The 22,141-nt window shown below is 34.4% G+C and overlaps 1 protein-coding gene across 1 annotated transcript; it reads right to left on the reverse strand.

The window, feature by feature from the left end:
- Positions 1-19,831: 19,831 nt before the first annotated feature.
- On the reverse strand, positions 19,832-20,942 carry LOC131655138 (RNA-binding protein involved in heterochromatin assembly dri1-like). The gene is made up of 3 exons (XM_058925043.1): positions 20,464-20,942; positions 20,234-20,352; positions 19,832-20,124 (listed from the first exon to the last, which is right to left on the reverse strand). The coding sequence occupies exons 1-2, from the start codon at positions 20,877-20,879 to the stop codon at positions 20,253-20,255; spliced, it is 516 nt and encodes a 171-aa protein (XP_058781026.1). The 5' UTR covers positions 20,880-20,942; the 3' UTR covers positions 19,832-20,124; positions 20,234-20,252.
- Between the last annotated feature and the right edge of the window lie 1,199 nt (positions 20,943-22,141).

Here is a 22,141-nt window from a genome sequence, read left to right on the forward strand (position 1 = left end):
TCACTAAAATTTCATGTTATATGACAAAACCTTTACGTGATAATGCTTGTGTGTACATTTATTCTTTTACCCTCATGTCTATATTGAACACAAGACATGGATCGTGTCACCCTTATCTAGTTTAATATTGATTCCTTAGACATAAATCTCGTTATGCAGGATGAGTAAATTCCATCTAAGTCACTAATGTCCCTTAACATGATTTGTGTAGTACCTATAAAACATCTATATGGTCATCATGTTACGAATAATGTTTGATTGACAATAAAGTATTCGACTCCACATCTTGGGTCCATAGAGGTTTTAGGTGGAAGGATGATATACATCATTATCACCTTGAGAAAAACTTATGAAACCTGCATAATATTCTATGTAGTATTCTCACAGTGGGTCAATCGAGTATAAATATTACTCTTAATATTCTTACTTATGTGAATACTTGATAACTCTTTATCCATGGTCCATGAGATGCGGTCATATTCCTATCAACATAAGAGTCTCAATGCTTTAATATTATCCCACTTCACACAATAAAGCTTGACTATGGATACTTTAAGAATAATGACATTTGTTTAGTGAGAACTTATGATTAAGTAACACTTAACTATTCATTAAACGAACTAGTTATTCTAGGGACTTTATTAGTTTGAAACAAAAAATATAACAAAGAAATGATTTTTATTATTAGTAAATAATTCAATATAAATACCACGTTCTAATAAAACTATTAGCCTATATGGCTTACACAAAAAATTTAATGGGAAGAGAACCCCCAAGAATACACCACCGCAACCAACACTCAGGTGAGAATCATAGGCACATACGACTCCTTGAAGTGAAAATCATTGTCCAAAACATTCAAGGAGGCGACCCACCGGTGGATCATGAACTTGCGCCACCTTTTAGTGATCATATATCAAGACCTCTCGAAAAAATTGGGCCATCTGTTTTCGGCGAGTAAGCACCGAAAGGTTTCAACAACCATCATGTTCAATGTCTACAAGGAGAACATCAAGTCTTTAAAGGAATACCTCGCCCGAAAGACTGTTGTCACCATGAATGAGATCATGGAACGGGCCAAATGTTACATTAAGGGGACCAAGGATGTCAAATAACGTGCCTTCAGCATATTAGATTCATTGCAATAGCAACATAGAAGCAACTACACCTCACAAGTCAGAGATATGGAAACTTTCAAATGTAGTGGGAGGTCTGCAGATAACTTTGCTCCCCTCATTACCCATCGAGAACAGTTCTGAAATGAAGTAATCCACATCCATAAAATCCCGCCTCCACTAGCTCTAAAGTCAAACACCATGGGGCCAGAACCAAGTACGTGGTGAAAATACCACAAGGTGAAGGGTCATTATACTAATGAATGCTACCCAGTCAAGAGATATATTGAGAAGATTATACAAGAAGAATTGAAATTTTTTGTAAGAGGGAGCTCTCAGCAAACAGTGGGAAAGTCTAAAACTCAAGGGTGAAATCCTCCCAAATGCCTCACAGAAGGATCCATATCCCCTTATTAGGAAATATATTATTGGGTCCTTATAAAGGGATCCTTACCACCTTATTTGGAAATACATTGGTTGACCCTTACAGAGGGATCCTTGTCGTCTTATTAGGAAAGATATTGTTGGACCTTCATAGAGAGATTCTTGATGCCTTATTAGGAAATACATTGATGGACCCTCATAGAGGGATCGTTGCCGACTTATTAAGAAATATATTTTTTCTCCCTCACAATAGTATTATTTCCGCCTTATCATTAATTGTTTTGGATCTCATGAGGGATTCCTTACCTCTTTATCGTGCAACCAATACTCTTCTTCATCAAGGAGTCATCACCACCTCAATAGGCCGCACATTCAATTCCTAACGAGGAACATGCCCCATGACTACAATAAGATGCTACGAATAATAAAACTTTAGAATTCCATAAAATAAAATTCCAAAAGGCTTTACATTTTTCATTTAATAAACCCCAAAGGGCATGGTTACAAATAGACAAAACTGAAAAAACAAAAGAAAGGCGATTACAATAAATAGAAGATAAGACAACAAAAGAAGCAAACAAAATCCTAAAGGTTGGGCGGGGTCGAAACAAGTGGTTCACCGTCTTCTTGAACTCGCCTCTCCTTATTGGTAGGGATAGTCTCTAAAAAGGAGACTTTATCCCCCTCAGTAAGGACATCAAATTCATAATCAATCTCATATGCCTAGTCCACTAAGTGACTATTTTTAATGACCTTTAATAGGTATAGCTCGTTTAGATCCAGAACAGATTAGAGATGAGCTACTTGATCTTTCACATTTTTAAAGTATTTCTCTTCAGAATCAATGATATCATTATGGGCATCCTACATATCTTTCTATAGTTTATTTTAAAAAAAAGCCCATGCCTTTGCAAACTTCTTCAGCGGTGCTAGCTCAACCATCACTTGGGAGATCCCTTGCTCGATCCTTTTAGTAGCATCATATTTTTTTTTATGATTCTTTTAACTAGTCACACTCTGCAAAAATGAACTTTAGCGAATTTTGAGCCTCAATAGGTATCTCCCGTTAGGTGTGAACTTTGCTCTTAAGATCAACAACCAAATTATCCTACTGATATAGGAATTGGACTTCATGTGCTCTAACAAGATACCCCTTAACATACGAGTCTCTAATAAGTTTAATATCTTTTTAGATCCTATATGAGTTACCAATTGGCGATCATTGGGAAAGCCAACAAGGAAATCAAGGCATGTATTCACGAAACTTATAGCTTGAAGTCTTTTTCCCAAAGGGACGAAACTTGCTCCCTAATAAGAGTCAAGGAATACATCCATTTTTAGGCGTTCCATCCAGATCATGAGTTTCTAGGTTCTCCAAGTCAATAGGGCGCTTTGGTTGGGCATCTTTGGGATGGTGACCTTGATAATGAAAGCTCGCATATCTATCCATTTCTTGTCTTCCTTTCCCCTTGACTAATAAGTCGCCATTATGACTGTGGGGACTGTCATACCATTTCTCACCCGATCAGCCTTTTTCTTGGCCTAAAGGATATTCTTTTGCTCAATAGTCATTGGCGCCATTATCCCACAAACAAAGAGTAAATTATTAGCCAAAAAAATATTTAAATTATGATTGCATGAATAAACATTAAACTTACATAGACAATTGCCTATTTTCTTATCTTCGTCGTCACTTTTATCAAATTCTACCATATCGTGAGAGCTCATGATACCAAATTTGTCCAAGATATCAAGGACCTATTGTTCTGTGTCAGTAAGAAAATCATAATTGAAACCATTTATCGCCATGGTCCTCTGTCTTGTAAAATATAAATCGACATTCACCGATCTTGTCAAACATCACATAGAATGATTATCTCGCTCCCTTACTATGACTAGCATATCTTTCCAATTCTAATAATTGTTCGAGTGGAAGGTGAAGAGGAACTTCCCAGAGAGAGCGCCCAAGTTTACCCAATTTCTATTGCTCACATTTTTGGTATCATAGAAGGAGAATAGGAGACCCACAGTAGGAGAGACTTCTAAGTTCCTACACAAGATCTAAAATGCCTTGATAAAGGCCCATCTATTGGGAGATAAATTTAAGCTCTAACAAAAGGAGTCCACTTTCTCATGCATTGTGTAAATAATCTAGTAATCTTTAACTCCCAAGTGTATTGAAGAGTTGGACACAATCAATAGTCTTGATTTTCTTGAGAAAGAATAGTGGGAAAAGGGGTCACTATCACTACTAAAATCACAACTATTATTATAACTACCAAACTCCCCTAATTCAACGAGTTTCTCACAAAGTACTTCCACGCCTATATATACTCCACATGAGTATAAGAATCTATCACATTGTCATCCTCGTCAAAATCCCTAATAATCGCCATGTCAGAAAAAGAATGAATGAGGGAAAGCAAGAAGTTTAAGACCCACGCTTGGGATGGTGAAAATAGAAGATGAAGTTAAACTTGAAAAATATACGAAGAAATTTGTGCTTAGAGAGTGTGGAATGTGTGGAGAGAGCATGGAGAAGAAAATGATCAAAACCCCATATGATAAAGAAAATTAACTAGGTCACATAGACTATTATTTCCCTACCATAGGTACAGACCAACAATTAGGGAATAAAAGCATCTACAAATCAGTATTAACACATGCAAATGATCGACTCACAATGACCACACTTTCCCAAGAAAAGAGATAACATATGTAACGTTAAATGTCACACATGCTTCTCGTAGCAACGCTTGATGAGCTTGCCCCAAAATGCACTTGGGAGACTCGGTCTAAGCAAGGTTTTAAGAATTCTCCCTAAGCTATGCTTGAGGGACTGGCCCCAAGCAAGGCTTTAGGGAATTACCTCAACATATGCTTGAGGGACTCACCCCGACCTATGCTTGAGTGACACACCCCAAACTATGCTCAAAGGACTTGCCTCCCTAGAGGCTAGCAACCCATGTCCAAATCAACCCAAACAAACCATGGAAGGGTCATTAGAGAAATCAGGTGGACGAGACTCTAGGTCGCTCGACTATGACTTGAGTCCCTCGACCTGAATTCATGTTTATGGTTGGTCTACTTCTTCAATACGTAACAGATAAAATGTTTTTGAAAGGATCGACTTAGACCATATCCGTAAAGGAGGAAACTATTCCCCAATTAAGGAGGAAACCGCTCCCCCTAATTTATAACTTCATTTTTATGGAAGAGCTATTGAATGTTCAATTGCTTTTTAATAAAAATTTAATGTTAAATTATATATTGTTTAATAATATACATAGTACTTTGAAAATTTCTCCTACAAATTTATCATATTGTATATCAGGGGTGGCAAAACGAGCCGTCCGCCCCTCCCGCCGCCCGTCTCGCCTTAAGCCCGCTAAAAAACGAGCGGGGCAGACATGCCCGCTAAGTGAAATGGGCATAAAAATCATGCCCGCCCCGCCAATATGGTGGATTGGCGGGCGGCGGGCTTGTCCGCCTATTTTTTTTTTTCATTTTTTAAATATATTAATAGGTTTTTTTTTACCTTTTAATTAAATGTTTCACTTACTTTTTAAAACAATTTTTTATAAAAGCAACTTTTAAACAAATTTTACTTAAAAAAATATTACATATATTTACAAATAAATATATAAAATAAACCATAAAAAATTAGAATTACTATAATTAACTAAAAAAGAGGGAATTTTGGAGGAGGGGCGGGTTATGGCGCGCGGCGGACATTGGCAGGACGGACTATGGCGGACGGCGGATTTTGGCGGGACGAACTTTGGCGAGCGGCGGGCCTAAAATCCCAACCCAACCTGCCATTTTTTGGCGGGTGCGCGGACCACGGTCCGTTTTGCCACCCCTATTATATATGGATAGCTTAAAGTTCCTTCCGGCCCATAATATACATATAACTAATTTCTTATTATTTATTCAACGGAGGGGGCTTAATCACCTTGCTTAATCAAAATCAATTAAACTTCCTGGTTCCAACCAAACAGATAAAGATTAAATATTCTTTTTAAGGTTTAATTAACATAGGATTCCATAACTTTACAAGCTTATGATAAATATTCCCTGGGTTTCCTCATTCACCCGTTGGATTACGTTTAATAGCAAAATTCATTGGTCAAAAGTAACCACAACTTCATTACTGTCTGCTACTACACTCCATTATATAGCTTTTAACAAGATTCTTTAAATTCACTTTCTTATTTTTTTTTATAAAAATTAAAACTTTAAATTCACTTTAGTCTAAGCTTTATGTTACTTCATATGCTTTAGTGAAGTACCCTTCTGTGCTAGCTAGCTTGCTCAATCATGTGCTTTGGAGTTCCAAATTTTCATTGCATTACCATTCATTCACCATCATTATTTCATTGTGGGAGTTGCATGCACTCATTACATCAATGCTTAAATCAAAATCATATGCTGAAGATTGATCTTTGGACTTATCTGAACCACCTCAAAAAATTGATTATTAATTTTATGATGATGTTATTTTTAAAAAGATAGTAAGGTCCTAAACCAATAATTAAAAGAAGACCATTAATTGATTATTTTACTTTCTTAATAAGTAGTGTAACAAACATATAAAAGAAGTGATGTGCACAATATATATCATTGCTAATTATATCAAATAAATTTATGAATTAAAAGATATAACAAGCAATGTAAATCAATTCTACATTTATATTCAATGAAAATATAATATGTTGTCATCACCCAACTTTTATAATTGTATTTAAAATGACACGACACTTCTCATTAGATGTCATATTAAATTTAAGGTTTAAATAGTCAAATGATTCCTGCAAATTATTATGTTTTTGTATTTTCTTCTATAGAAATAATTTTTGAATATTAAAAAAAAATAGTTTTAGTTTCTAATGAAATGTTTTTAAAATCGGACGAATCATCAAACAAGTGATCCTTCTGATTTTCATTTCGATCAGCCGGTTTGGTTCGTTTTTAAAACATTACTTTTTAAGTTAAAATTCACAAGAAAATTTATAGAAAGTCCGCATATTTTAACTTTAGGGATTAAAACCGAATAGAATTAATTTTATAAAAAAAATATAGAGACGAAAAACAAAAAAGATGCCAACTTATAAGGACCAATTAATTTTTTTTTATCTAAAATTAATATACATTGATATTCTATATTGTATGTTCATTCAACTCACAATTACACAATTCAAGGAAAACACTTAAAGTTTATCTCGAGATGATTGTTAAAATGTTGGTTACAGTTAAATTTATAAGGTTGGTTAGGGTTGAATTTATAAGGTTAGATAAGAATGGAAATTGTACCATATCCAATTGATACCCACAAAAATATCTATAGTAGGTAGGGTAAGAATCCATAAAGTGGGTACGGCACAGACACAGATAATTATCCATTAAAATAAGCGGATATGAATGCGGGTAGAAGTACCTTAGTACGCACCTCGCCCCATATCCACACAATGTATATTTATATATTTTAATTTATATTATTATATAAAAAATGCATGTCCATCTCTTTAAAGGAATAGAACACAATTAAACATTTACACATTTTAATATAAGTGTTTGATGATTTCATAAGACAAATTATCTTTTTTTGAATTTTTTGTTAATTTTGTTAAAATTTTAAAATGATATGATATTTTTCAACTGGTATATTTATTTTTACTAGAATTGCAGGTAATAGGTACGAGTACGAGTTCTTAGGTACCCGTAATAGGGTATGGGTATGGGTATAAAAGGTTGGTGCCTACGCGGGTATGGGCTCGAGTACGAGAATTTTTTCAAACTGCAAGTATGAGGACGAATATTATAATACACTACTCATACCTAATTATTGCAATCCCTAAGATTGGATGAGCTTTGTCCTTAATGAAAAAAAAAGTATCATAGGAAATTTCTCGAGTTGAAATAAATAGGTGTTTGACATCTTAAGAACAACTATTAAGGAGAATTTGAGTTCGACATATGGATGAAACAATTATGTCAAAAGGTTGGATCTTAGAGGAGAAATATATGAATATTGTGTTGGTCAATGTGAAGGTTAATGTAAAAATAATCTTTTTTGTGATATGAATTTATTTTAGTGACTTATTTTCTTATATGCATTAATGAAATATATTTGTTTCTTTGGTTGATCATCTTAGAAGTAGATAACAATTTATTAGTGTTAAGAAATCCTCTAATAAATAGAAATAATGGAAAATATGGATAAAAAATCAAGTAGAATACTTTTTGATTTACTTCAAGGATAAAAAAAACTAAAATCATAGGGGAAGGGAGAACTCGTTAAGGAAGTTCATAAAGGTGTTGAACATGTGACTACACACACAAAAAGGGAGGCGGTAAATTGTGTGTTTCAGAAAACGGTAATTTGAAAAAAATTTGGATCATTTTTTAAAAAAATCTTTGAGAAGTTTGTAGTAGAAAGTAAAGAGTTAATGAATAGAGAAATAATTCCAAGAATTATAGAGGATCAGTAAAAAAAATAAAATACTTAATCCTCTCCCCAAGATTTGTTCTTGAGAGTATCCAGTAAATCTTAAGAGATTTTGGTAGGGTTGAACTCTCGAACCCCCTTATATAACGAAAAGTGGAGTTTTATGCTTACTTCCAACCAAACAGCGAATACTGGAGAGAAGCGGTTAGTGTTCCTTCCAAATGGCGCATTGAACCGATTAGTCTTCTTTCCAAACAATAATTTGAAGCGGTTAGTCCCCAAGTTAAACTAAGATTTTACACTAGCTTATCTAGAACTAAAGTGAGCTTTTAAATCTGGCTGAACTCACAAATCGAGCCGAGGTTTTGAATATGGCTGGCCACGAACAATTAAGATTTTATACTGGGCGTATCTCTAACCAAAGAAAGCTTTTAACTGGGCTGACCTTACAAACCTAACCAGAGTTTTTTCCAAGAGAACCACGAACCAAGTCGAGATTTTATATCGGGCTGATCTCAAACCGAAGAAAACTGTTGAAAGGGCTGAGCTTATGAATAAATTAGCTTCAAACCCAAACAAATAATCCCTTATGGATAAATAATTCAACTAAGGTAAAAAAAATTCCTTGGGGAGTTTACAACAATACCCTTCCATAATTACAAAGAATTCCTCACTAAACAAAAGGAGTATCTCAAAAGCGCTACAACTAAATTTAAGTGAGAGAAAGTTGAAAATTATTTTTGAGAGAGTCTGAGGTGTGAGATAGAGTGCTCACGATTCTGGATGTGAAAATATGAAGGAAATGACCTTTATTCATAGGCTAGAGGGTAGCACACAAAAGGAAAATTTCTTGGACCAAAATTAATGTGACAATCCATTGGCATCTTGCTCTAATCAATTGGAAAACCTCAAAATAATCATTTAGGATGTTTAAAAAGGAAGGAAAGGATATAGAACTTTTTCCGTTCATTAAAACATTGTCCTAAACGATCAAGGACAACTTTTGCCCAGACCTAACTGTAATACGGTGAACTGACTTTTAAAGAAATGTGCGGATAGCAAGAGTCGTCACCGACTTTTAGTTTATCCAAATTATAGAAAGGCTAAAAGAACAGAAAAAGACCTTTAAAAAGATTTTGAGTTTGGGGGGTAGGTTATACAAAGGGAAGGTTTAAAGCACCCTTTGCATCCATGGTTATCCATAGGCTCTTAATTGCTTAGCTCACTTTGTTTTCCAAATGTTTGAATTGTTTGAAAAGTAGGGTGTGAATAGAAAAACCTTTGAAGAAGAACTTTATCTTGTAAATAAGCGTAGTCTTTTTGAATTTGATTTTTGAAGAAGAGTGGAAAAAGATTTTGAATTTGAATTGAGCAAGCAATTAAAAGTTACCTACCCTAAGTTTTGAAAGATTGTTCTTTTAGCTTTTCGGGCGAAAGGGTCTATCCATACCATGAGAAGGCAGGAAGTCTTTCAATTGGATGTGCGGGTCATCGAAATATCGTTCGCCATAAAACTGTCCCTACCATAAAGAGGGCAGGTAGTCTAAGGGAAGGATATAATAGTAATTTAATATTTTTAGGCATCATGCGAGGATACCTTAGCAATTGGGACAATCATCATGTTTTACCGAGGCAACTTCGAGGGACAAAATTGATGATATCAACGAATAAGGCGATCATTGCTTTAGATATCCTTGGAATCGAGGGACTTGACTATTTAGTACATTTAGAGGCAACAAGGCAACAGTAATAAGACAACAAGGCAACCAGAGGGATTACCCTAAAGGTGTGTGGGTGCACAATCACGTGGTTAACTTCGATTATATTTATCTTGTAAAGTTAGTGATCTATGTTCAATTCATGGTTTACCACTCCCTAGGGTTACTATCCACGCAGTTTAGAATTGCATAAATTAAAGGCAGAAAAAACATAAAGTCCTACGCTATTACAATAAACACCTGCGGGGAAAGGGAAATAAAAGCAAGAATAAGAGGGATAAATAATTAATATAAACCCTTGAATGCCTTGATCTTCCTCGAACTCTCAATTGACTCTGAAAATTTAAAAGGAAAATAGTAAGGGTTAGTGTATGAGTGATTCATTGGCGATTTGGAACAAACCCTATCTTAATCAAAATGCAAAAATTAAAATTAAAATGATATTTAAACAAAAAGATAGTTAGAAACTTAGCTTTTTGATATGAACGCGCGTGGCTTAAGGATCTTGGTTAACCCTGAAAATTTGGCACAAAGAAGAGAAATGTTAGTGCATTAAAGATCTCCACAATTACAATGTAACAGATCAAAAATTAAAATAGAAATAATTTAGGCAAACAAATAAAAGGCAAGGAAAAAGGCAAACCCCGAATGGGACAAAAGTTAACCAGGGTTAATGGGCAACACCTACCAGTAAACCTAAGGCTATTAAGGTTTATAAATGAATCGAGGTTAACAAACCTAGAAAATTAATTATTAGCTTTTAATCTAATTAATTAATTAATTAGAAGTATATACAAAAATAATAATTTTTATTGTTTAAAAAAATAATTATTGATAAATTTATGGAAAAATCGAGTTTTCGATTAAAAATAAATAATTTAAAAAAATTATATAAACGCTAATTTGTAAACTAAATAAGAAATAAATAAACAAAAAGGAAATTATAGTAAAATAAAATAAATAAAAAAAAGTTTATGTAATTAAATATAAAAAAAATTAGAAACACTTAGCTCTTGATTCTGTGAGGTGAGGTCTGGAGGGTCTACAGTACGCTTACGCGTCCATGTGCGTTGGATGGATCTCACAGGTGATCTGAAGGCTAGAAACTGAGGGCACGCCATAGTCTCACGTAGGAGTAATGCACTGGATCTGTGTGTGCATGGATTGTTAAAAATTAATACTCTAGGCCAGAATCGAACCCAAGACACCAAGGTCACGTCCAACGCTCTTTTGCCACGCCTGCTACACGCATTCATTGTTATGTAATTGATTCAAAATAATAATATATGAAGATTTAAATTAATGGTAAAAAGTCAAAAGATGAATCAACTGGGTCCATCACGCATAGACCACCCAATCAGCGCTGGAAAGAGAAAGAGGACCGGTTGACTGGCGAATGGCCTTGCGACACGCAGGCCGTCTTCTTCCTTGTACCCTGCATAAAAAAGAACACACAAATAGCTACGAACGTAGCTTCGAAATTGCTACGATTTCTGCAAAAAGATTCGTAGCCAATATTTCCTGAATTCAGAAACTACAAAAAACGGCCATGGTGGGAAACAAAGATGACCCTAATCCACTAAATCAAGTGCTGCGAGTGCCATGGAATATTTCTTTTGGTCTAACATGGCCTGGGAATCTAGATCCGAAGCTTCACGAACATGAAACCCTAGTAATGGTGAAATTTGATTCACGCGTCCCTGCTCCTGTTTACTAGTTATAAGCTTCTCTAAACATCTTCATAAACTCATATAAAGCCTTAGATTCAATGGATATGCATTAAAACATGATGATCGAAAATAAAAAGTGCATGAAAATAATATAAACATGGAACCAACATTCTACACGTCATGGGACTATATTAATGGTTCACTCGCAACCTATTTTACCTCTTGAGAAACTTTGGATGGATGGTTGGTGTTGAAAAGGGCTGCAAGTTAGAATACGAAATTCCAAGTTTCTTGCTTATTTTTGAACTTTGAATAAGGGTTTCTTGAGGCAAGGATTCGTCCACAGTGAGGCTGCAACCTTAGGTATATATGTGAGGTGAATTTAGGGTTCATAACTTGGGCCAAAAGTCATGTGATTGGTAAAAAAAAAAAATGGAAAATATTTGATTGAAAATCATATGAAACCTTACTAAATTTGTTCAATCTCTTTCCAATCTCACCTTTCATGTGTTATTGAATCAATTAGGATCAATAAAATCAATCACATAGTTTTTGCCAATTAAATTATGATTTTATTGATTTAATTTTGAATTTAAATGAATAAACTCAAAATAAAAAGAATAAAAATCAAAAACTAATTATGTGAGATTAAATTATGGGTCCCAAGATAATTTTAGATTGAGAGAAAAAGATTTAAAATAAACTCATGATCTTTTGTTATTTAATTTATGATTTTATTTGGTTTTATTTGAATTTAAATAAATAAACTCAAAATAAATGAAATAAAAATCATAAAATAAATATAAATAGATTTATGGGCCTCCTAGGAGTTTGGAATCACGTGGATAACACAAAAATATGGGCCCGTTACTTAACAAACCAAAATTCCTCACTTAGGGTTTCATGCATTTCCTCAAATTTCCCCAAATTCTGACGATCATCACTCACTCAATTTTCATCTTATGAAGGTGTTCTAGGACTTTTTGGAAAGCCCAAGATGTCCTTTGCAACCCACTTTGGAACATATTTTTTATTTGGAGATTTTATCTTGATGATATGCCTTCTGACAAAAAACAGCTTTTTGCGAGATTCTAGAAGGACCTATAATATTTTCATCCATATCTCTCAAATGAAGCATTTTTGGACTTGGCTTGTGAGAGAAAAAATTGTAGAGAATTCAATTTCCTTCAAACTGATCTTTGGATGGGAAATTTCTGATGTTCCATGTGAAAGTTATGGCTGGTCAAAGTTGGGTTGACTTTCTCCTTAAAAACCCTAATTTAGAAACTTAGGTTTTTGATGATTTTGGAGCTTTTCTTGATGAATCATGATCAATCCTTGATCAAATGATGAATTACACTTCAAAATGAGGATGTTGACCAAAAATCAGGAATTTTGACTGTACTTTGACCATAGTTGACTTTTAGGTCAAACCAGTCGCCTATTGATCATTTGAGCAGTTGACTGAGCAATCCTATGAATCAGAGCTTGAAACTTGGAATGAGGATCCTTTGAAGCATATGAGAGGCCATGGGACTCATTTGAGGTCTTAGAACTTGATTTTACTTTGAGAAATACAAAACCCTAGTTTAGAGGCTGTTGTTTAGGAGAGCGACTACATGCTTCCTTCTTGTGTATCTTTGAGCATTTGAAAGTCAGATGGACTGAAATATGATTAAATATGATGGGAAAATTTTGGGGTATGACACTAACCATTTAGGTATAAGAGCCAATCATTTGGATAATACAAATTTTATCCAAAATTATTCAAACAGTTCCTAATTCACATGACACGACTTTAAAACATTTTAAAGAATAATTCTTTAGGAAAAATAAGCTTGAAAACATTTTTGTGTGTGTGGGTGTGTGTGTGTAATTTAACCGTATAACTATACAAAAAACAACTTTATGCTTATACAACATATTGTTCACTCAGACACGATAAGGCAAGCTTTCACAATTTGAAGCTTAAGAACTTGTCAAGTAATCCAATCTTATAGACACTTGATTGAATTCTTCTTGAAGATGAGGCTTGATTTTTATTCCATTTAAGTGTTATCATTATAGTATTTTTGTAGTAATCCTCAAACCCTACTTATTCTGCTTGCATTTTTAACTGTTTGTTATGCTTGTATTTAGTTGTTATTATCAAAAGCATATTTATCATTAAGAGCATGAGAGCTACATAAACCTGTAAAACATGGTTCCACATGCCCCCCTTTTTTATGATGACAGTGAATCTCCCAGGGAGGTGGTAAAAGAAATAAACAAATATATTTGAAGTGATTAAACTCCCCCTCAATTAAGTAGAAAGTATACTCTACTCCTTCTGAGAGTATACTTCTCCCCTTTTGTCAAAATAAATAATGCTGGTAAAGATTCATTGTGAGAATTTAAATATGCAAACATAAGCACAATGACATTTAGGAAAGGAAAATGTCACACTTTGTTAATTTAAATTGTTAAAACTCAAAGTACAAAAAGCGGGAAATTGCGGAATTTTGAAATAACAGGAAAAAAAAGAAACACACTGAAAGAAAATATAAGTGAGATTATTCTAGGTCAAAATCATCATTCAAGATCATGTCTTGAGGTAGTAGTGATGGATCCTTGATAAAGTGATGGGTTATGAAACCGATCTTGTCATTTGTCACATCAAGCTTCTTCATTATGACTATGAGTATGACTTTAATTGAGGACAATTAAGGGATAATGAAGTCAAAATTCTATAAATATATAGGTGCTTCTCGATCATATCCATATTTCTCTTCTTTTCATTTGAGGGCTTTTTAGTCCCTTTTTCATCGATGAATCATATCTCACTGTTGTTAACACTTGTTTTCCTATTTTTTGTTACAACTTCTACATATTCTTCTTCTCCAAAGTTAAATCCGTTGTGTTCCAGAATCTTTGTGATCAGATTAACATATGGTAGGAACACTCCTTCTTTCTTGCTTCCTATCATGTATCAAATTACTTGATTTTCCTAGTTTGCCTTGATTTTGTCTCTATCACCCATATCACTTCAACATCAAATTGATTTATGAGGCCAAAGTTGTTCTTTCTTGGAAAAAGTATGTGATTGGTCATATAATGGATCATATGACTATCAGGGATAATGTATCCAACAGCGAATGGATTTAATATAGAGGGTGATGGATTCTTCATTAAAAGGATGAAACATTCTTGTGGTTGAAGTTGTATCCTTTATCTCCGGGATGAAGGACAATATCTTCATGAGGAAGATTTAGGATGTTTGCAAACTCTTCTAGTGACAGAGATATCCTATGCCTCTTTACTTAATAATTGACTATTCTATCAAAGAAGTAAATATTTGAAAAGAGCATATTAACTAATGATGGATACGCCTTGCTAGAGGGGTTGAAAAATAAGGTAGATAGGTTTAGTTCTTCAAAAGTCTTAAAGAATTCACATTCTCTTAAAACTTCAGAATCTAAGGTGTGAATTCTCATGATGTTTCTGTTGGCAAAATATTGAAGGAATCTCGTTTCTTGTTGTTGAGTAGTGAAAGAATCAGAGAGAAGATTAGAGGAAAAGATTAGCCTTCTAGGAGCCATGAGGATTTTGATAGAATAATACACGCACAATTTGAGAGAAAAGTATGCAATGCAAAAGAGTGAGAGATGTATACCTATTTATAGAGTTCTTTCCAACAATTTGAGCGTGTAATTCTTGCAAGCCATTAATCGAGATTGTGCATATTTAACATCAGATCAAATTAATTATGAAATTGGTGTGTCAATTTATTGGCTTGGGGCTCCAATCGATTGGATGATTAGATCTTTCAAGAAATTGAACATGTATCATTAATGCGAGGATCTGATTTCCATAGAGAGACTATGTTTAGCTTGGATTTGATATGAAAATATGCGGGCTGAGCCTCTCCAATCAATTTCCTCAATATGCCAACTGATTGGGCTTACGTCAATCATCCTTCAAGGTGCTTTTTGGGCCTTGTCTTGGATTTTCTTTTGGCTATTACTTTTTTGCACCCCTATTCAATTTTATTTGCACCTCCCCTATATAAAAACTTAAAAACTCATTTTTTTGGTTACTAAATTGATTTTATTTGATGATCAAAATTAAATCCATAATTTTAAAGAATTAATCAGAGTTTTCCGATCATTTCATCTTTAAAATAGTGTACTACCTCACATATCAAGAAGTCTTGATAAATCTTCTCCTAAAAGGAACACCAACATATTGTGGCGTGGCCTTCTCTATGAATCGTTGAATGTGGGATTTGGTTCAAACAACGAGACGAATATGTCCACCGCAGACGTATCCTCTCAATCTATTATGAGGTATGCTGAACATTAAGTATAAGAAATGTTGAGATATCATCAATGAAAAACCTTGCTTTGATCATTATCATTGATATTCACCATCATCAATCATTCTTAGATCAGAGACTTAAAAAATAATGAATACTTGAAGGTATGCTCTTTGCTTTGCAAAATTCCATTTGATATCCATTAAAGTTTCGATATGCAAAGTAACCTTGCAAAACATACTAGGATTTCATATTTTCTACCCAAATTTTCATGGATCCAGGTGCGTTAGTTCTTCCACTAGGTCTAAGGTTGTTACCTTTAGACCTTTTCAACTTATCAAAACAAAAAAAGTTTCTAAATGGCCAAATTCGTTGCAATGTTTGCATTTATAAATAGGTCGATTCTTTTTCTTCCTATTTAATCATTTACTAGGTGTTTTATTTGTTTTAAAACCTAGTCCACTTTTATTTAAGGAAGGCCTTTGACTTGATAAGATCAAATTTACAAGGTTTTCTTTTCCCTTAGTAAATTTACTTAGGGTTTCTGACAAATCTGTCACCTCCTTTTTCAATGAGACATAAGTCTCATAAGCTTCTGTAGAGTTTCTAATGTTGGCAATTTCTAATATAAGCGTTTTATTGCATTTTCTAATCCTATCATTTTCTTAAACCAACTTAGAATTAATTTTAAATCATTTCTGATAGGGTGGTTTAGTAACCTTATAATCATCTTCCTCGTAGGTTGTCTTTGAGAAAACTTCATATTCTTTGTTTGAAGAGGATTGTTCTATGATTCTCCCTAAGGTTGACTCTTCTTGATTTATGAATGCTTCGTCTTCTCTTATTCTTTAGAAGATTCCACTAGATAATACTTCTTTTTCACATTCTCTCATAGATGAGGTTCCTTCATTTGATGTTAAATCTTTCGAAGATCATTCAACTACTGGGTGTGTTCCTTCAAAGAAGACCATGTAAGTTATCTGATAGAAGTTTGATGAGGTTGTTGAATATTCTTCAATCTTTGAGCTTGTACCTTCAACTTCAAGTAACTGAACTAGTTCATTCAATTTTTTTTAATGATTTACTCCTTCTTTGATTTTTCCCGAAATTCACATACACTCCCATATTTTGATTTATGGATTGGATTGAGTTTCCAATTCTTAATTCTTAGATATTGATTAGTAACAAATGTTCCAATAAAATTTCTAGCAGTTCTAAGCTTTGAAGAACATTGATGAATGATACCGTCATCTTCTTCGTCTGGTATGTTCATTTTCTCTTATTCGATACTAGGAGAGACTCCATATATCATTTCAAGAGTATCCCATATTTGTTTGGCAGTTTTGCAATTATAAACAGAAAGAAACTTACTATCATATAAAGTCATCACTTGAACGTTTTTGGCTTTGTAATCTATTTCAATTTTTCTCTATCCTTATACAGTCCAAAGAGAACCAGATTTATCTACTACTTCTCCATCTATTTAGTGAGTAGGAATAAACAGACCGTTGATTAGAGTTTCCCATAATTCACTATTGATACATTGAATAAAGATTATAAATCTAGCTTTCCAGATTTCAAACCTAGTACCATCAAACGATAGAGGTGTGTTTAGGAATGAGCTCTTTTTAAAAATGTGTTGGAAGTCACCTTCCTCATGAAAATATTAGTCCTTGAATAGGAGTTAGACTCTGATGCCACTTATTAGACATGTGACTTCACACACAAGAGAGTGGGGGGATGAATTGTGTGTTTCTGAAAAATGATAGTTTGAAAAAAATTTAGGATCATTTTTAGAGTTTAAAAACATTTTTATAACGTTTGAGAAATTTGTAGCACAGAGTAAATATGCGAAAAGTAAAGAAGTAAGGTATAAAGAAATAACACCAGGAATTAAAAAGGTTCAGTAAAAAATGAAATGACCAAATCCTCTCCCCAATATTTGTTCTTGAAAGTATTAAGTAATTCTTAAGAGCTTTTATTATGTTGAACTCTCAAACCCCCTTATATTTTGAAAAATGACGTTTCATGCTAACTTCCAACCAAATCGTGAACAGTTAAGAGAAGAGGTTAGTCTTCCTACCAAACGACAGATTTAAGTGGTTAGTCCTTTCCAGTTAACAACTTGAAGTGGTAAGTCCCCTAATCTAAACCTAGATTTTACATAAGTTTATCTAGAAAAAAGGTGAGCTTTTAAACTAGGTTAAACTCACAAACTGAACTGAGGCTTTGAATAGGCTAACCATGAAGCACTGAGATTTAATATCGGGCTTATCTTGAACCAAAGAAAGATATTAACTAGGTTGAGCTTACGAACCGAATCGAGGTTTTTACTAAGATATCCACGAATCAAGTTGAGATTTTATACTCGGGTTGATCTCAAACCGAAGCAAGCTTTTGAACGGGTTGAGCTTACGAACCAAAACGACGACTTAGAATCTAAATTCCTAAACCAAAGCTTTTAAAAGGTTTAGCTTTGAACCCAAACAAACAATCCCTTATGGATAAATTATTCAACCAAGGTAAAAATGTTCCTCAATGAATTCCTAAATAAAAGGACTTTCAGAATTATAAAGAATTCCTAAACAAAATGACTTTCTCATAAGCTTTATGGCTAAATTTAAGTGAGAGAAAGTTGAAAAATATTTTTAGAGAGAGAGTGAGGTGTGAGATAGAGTGATCACGATTCTAGATGTGAAATGTGAAGGAAATGACCTCAAGCAATCCAAAGAAGGATGACCGTAGTTTCTAGCTAGCGAGTAAAAACATGCCAGTCACTCCCAACGTTACGTTACAACTTCAAAGATGCGCCTATTCTCAAGAACATCAATGTTCCATCTAGGACTTCAATGTCCACAGATCCCGTGGCCCGATAACAACGCATGCCACAAACCCTCCCTCCGCAGAATATCTCTCACGAGGATATCATGTCAATCTCTCAAATCAATCTAACGACTGGATGCATCCCACGTACGCCGTCCACACATATGAAATTACCAATCATTTCCTCAATTAAAAGAGGAAAACGCGTCACTCCATAGGTATTCAAATTCTTCTCCATCAAAACTTTATTTTTCACTCTCTTATTGACTTGAGCATTGAAATGCTAACGTTACAAGTAGGGGTGGCAAACGGGCATGTCCACCCCGTTTAGTCCCGCCCTACAAAAGCCTGCAAGAAAACGGAGTGGGGCGAGGCAGGACGATCAGTGTTGAGGGTGTGAGCCGAAAACCTTGACCCTCCCCGCAAATAAAGTGAGGGCGGAGCGGGTTAGGCCCGCGGACACTGCACTTTTTAAACCTAAAATTTCAAAATTTACGTTAATGCACGTGTCCGTATAAAAAACGGGGCAGAGCGGGACGGTCACACTAGAGGGTGAAGACCTAAAACCTTAACTCTCTCCGCACAAAAGTGCGGACAAAACAGACATACCCAACAGGTCGGGTTCGTTTTGTCACCCCTAGTTGCAAGTCAACCCCCTCTCCCACATTGGCATGTTGAACCACCATAACACTCCTATCATTCATCCTATCCGATTATCATCTAGTTTCATAGCAGAAGAATAACCGACCAAATATATATTCTGGAATGCTAAGTCTATTCCTAATATAATTATCCATAATAGAAAATTCAATTTTATCCAACCAATGCATGTCATTAATTTCAATACCTAAAACAACAACTTATATGTATAATGGTATATGATAAAATTTATATTACCAGTGAATTTCAAACAATTAAACAATATACTTTTTAATTTACAATAAACAATTTTGTGAATGAAAAGTCAGTGTGACTAATTGAGAGTCAGTTTCAATCCACAAAATAATTTCAATTTCTGTTATAAATATGATAAGTTACTATTGTGTGGCCCTTCGCTTAAGGTTTTCTTGACAGTTAATTCTGCCTACGTAGTATCCTTTATACTCTTTTTTTTTTTTTAGATTTTGTTATTGAAAAAAAGAATCTAACGTACTAAATTGGTCAGATAGAACCAAAACTAAAAGCATAATATTGGCCTTTTCTTGCTTTATAATCATTGGAACCCGTTGCCAAATATTCAAAATCCAAAAAAAAATCATTGGAACCCGTCTCCACTAAAGAGAGTAGTAAAAAAGAGAAAGAGAAGAGAGAGCATCTTATATTCTTTTGAGAACACGTCTTGGATAAACAACAACACAACACAATATCTTTGCACCAAATTAATCATAGTACTAATTAATATTAAACTGCTGATACTGAAAAAAAGTACATGGGCTAGCTAGATAACTGCCGAGATACACTGATCAGCACCAACCATACTCAAAATATTATTCAAACCTAAACAAGATTCCTTTCTAGCTAGCTAGCTCGATCAAACAAAATCAAAAGAAGCAAAAACAAAAGGGAAAAAAAATATGAAGAAAGTAACATTGATAGAGACCAAAAATAAATAACTATCTCTAGCTAGGAAACATAATAGCCTCTATCAATTCTCTCTTCTTCAACACCAAACCTGAAATTGAGAAAATAAATACACATTAATATACTTGCATGTAATGTAATGTAAGTCTCATATACATGCATGGGAAAATGTATATATATATATTATCAAAATGAATTACCATGATGGAGGAATGAAGTTCAAGATAAATAAGAAGACCTTCCAGAACTAGAGTCTCTCGGGCCATTGCATCGGTAACACTCCATTCTATTCGCAAAGTTATGCTCGTTACAACCAGACCTACACGTTCACAAATTTTTTATTTCATTGAATAACGGATATATCTGATCTATATATAAATTAAATATATCATATTTTATAAATAAAAGAAATGATATTGAGAATGAGAACCTGGTACATATCCAGTCACCGGATTTCCATCCGGGGCGGGTGGAGGCGCCTGCGCTACCACCACCTCCAAAGCCGTATGGTGATCTCAATAGCCTTGGCATGTCTGAGGAGTCAGAGGAGAAGGTATCAATATCCTTAGGGGCACCACATTTGAAGCAGCTAGAGCGGCTGGCAAAGTTGTGAGCTCCACAGTTGCCAACAGTACAATACCAGTCACCTGGGCGGACATCAGGGCCAGTGGTGAAAGGAAAAGGCGAACTAGAGCCTCTTCCACCACCGAAGGCGGCTACACCGTAATCTCCTCCGCCGCCGCCGCTAGACATCGACTTTGATTCACCACATCGTTGGCAAGATTCTCTTCTCTGGAAGTTGAGGTGGTTGCATGCCCTGCAGTTCCAATCTCCTGGTCTGTTCATCTTTCCCTTAAAAAAACTGTAGAAAATACAAAATTCTAAGTATGAGAGAAAGTAGAGGGAGTTACTATAGTTGAAGGTGGGAAGAGTGTTTGAGATTGTGGTAGTTTATATACTGCCAAAATTCTAAGTCCCTCTCCTCGATATTTGGACAGATCTCTAGCCAGTGCGCACCAAGTAGGGTAGGGTAAGCCTCCTTCTTCTTTTTGGATTCCTTCAAACCATTATTTGTGATTTCATCATAAACTATATTTAGATAAAGGAGTCAAAGAATTTTCTTTTTGAATGGATATCCCTTAATATACACACCCGTGTACAGTAGCTCTTTAATGCACATTTCAACATATGTCATGTTTTCATATCAATAACACAAAGTATGCAATATATATTAATTTTATTATTTTTAGTTTAAAACGTGGAAATCACCATATTGAAAGCTACATTGTAAATAATCTAAAACTATATAGCATCTTAAATAATATAAAGGCAAGAGCAAGATAAAAGATTAGGACAGAAAGAATTTGTTTATTCGATTCAATCAAATATTTTATTATAGAAAAGATAGAAGTTCTTTGATTCACTATAGTTTTTAAAAGTTGTTATAAGAAATTACAAATGAATTATAAGAAAATAATTACATGAGGTTTTAAAAGCAACCATATTTTATATCTAAGTGTTTTTAAATCTCTCTCACTCTACATATGATTCACATAAATTAAAGTGGTTAAAAGAGTTTCTCGATCAGTCCAAAAAAATGTTCTCAATCTCCTTAAATGCCTTCAAAGTATCACAAATTCTAATGAATTTATACATTGACTCTCTAAATAAGAATACAACTATTTCATATGTCTTTGTCTCTTAATTAACAAAAGTAGGGGTAGAAAATGTGCATACCCGTCCCGTTTAGGCTCGCCATGCAACTGTCTGCCCCGCAAAAACTCGGAGAAAAAATAGTATGGAGCGAAGCAGGTATAGTTGATGGTGCGGGCCTAAAGCATTGGCTTGCCCCCCAAAAGAATTAGGGTGGTGTGGAGTGAGCCCACGAGCACTGCATCTTTTAAGGCTAAAATCCCGGAAAAAAATTTAGGCTGACAAATCAAAGGTTGCAGGCCTAAAACCTTGACCAGTCTCGCAATAAAGTGCAGAAAAAACGGACAGATGGGAAACTTATAATGCTAAAACCTAACAGATGGGAAACAAGTCCAAAATACGACCCATCATTAAATGGACCCGTGACTCATACCAACCCAACCGAGACCAACGAT

Source organism: Vicia villosa, linkage group LG3 (assembly GCF_029867415.1).
Source record: "Vicia villosa cultivar HV-30 ecotype Madison, WI linkage group LG3, Vvil1.0, whole genome shotgun sequence".
NCBI lineage: Eukaryota > Viridiplantae > Streptophyta > Magnoliopsida > Fabales > Fabaceae > Vicia > Vicia villosa.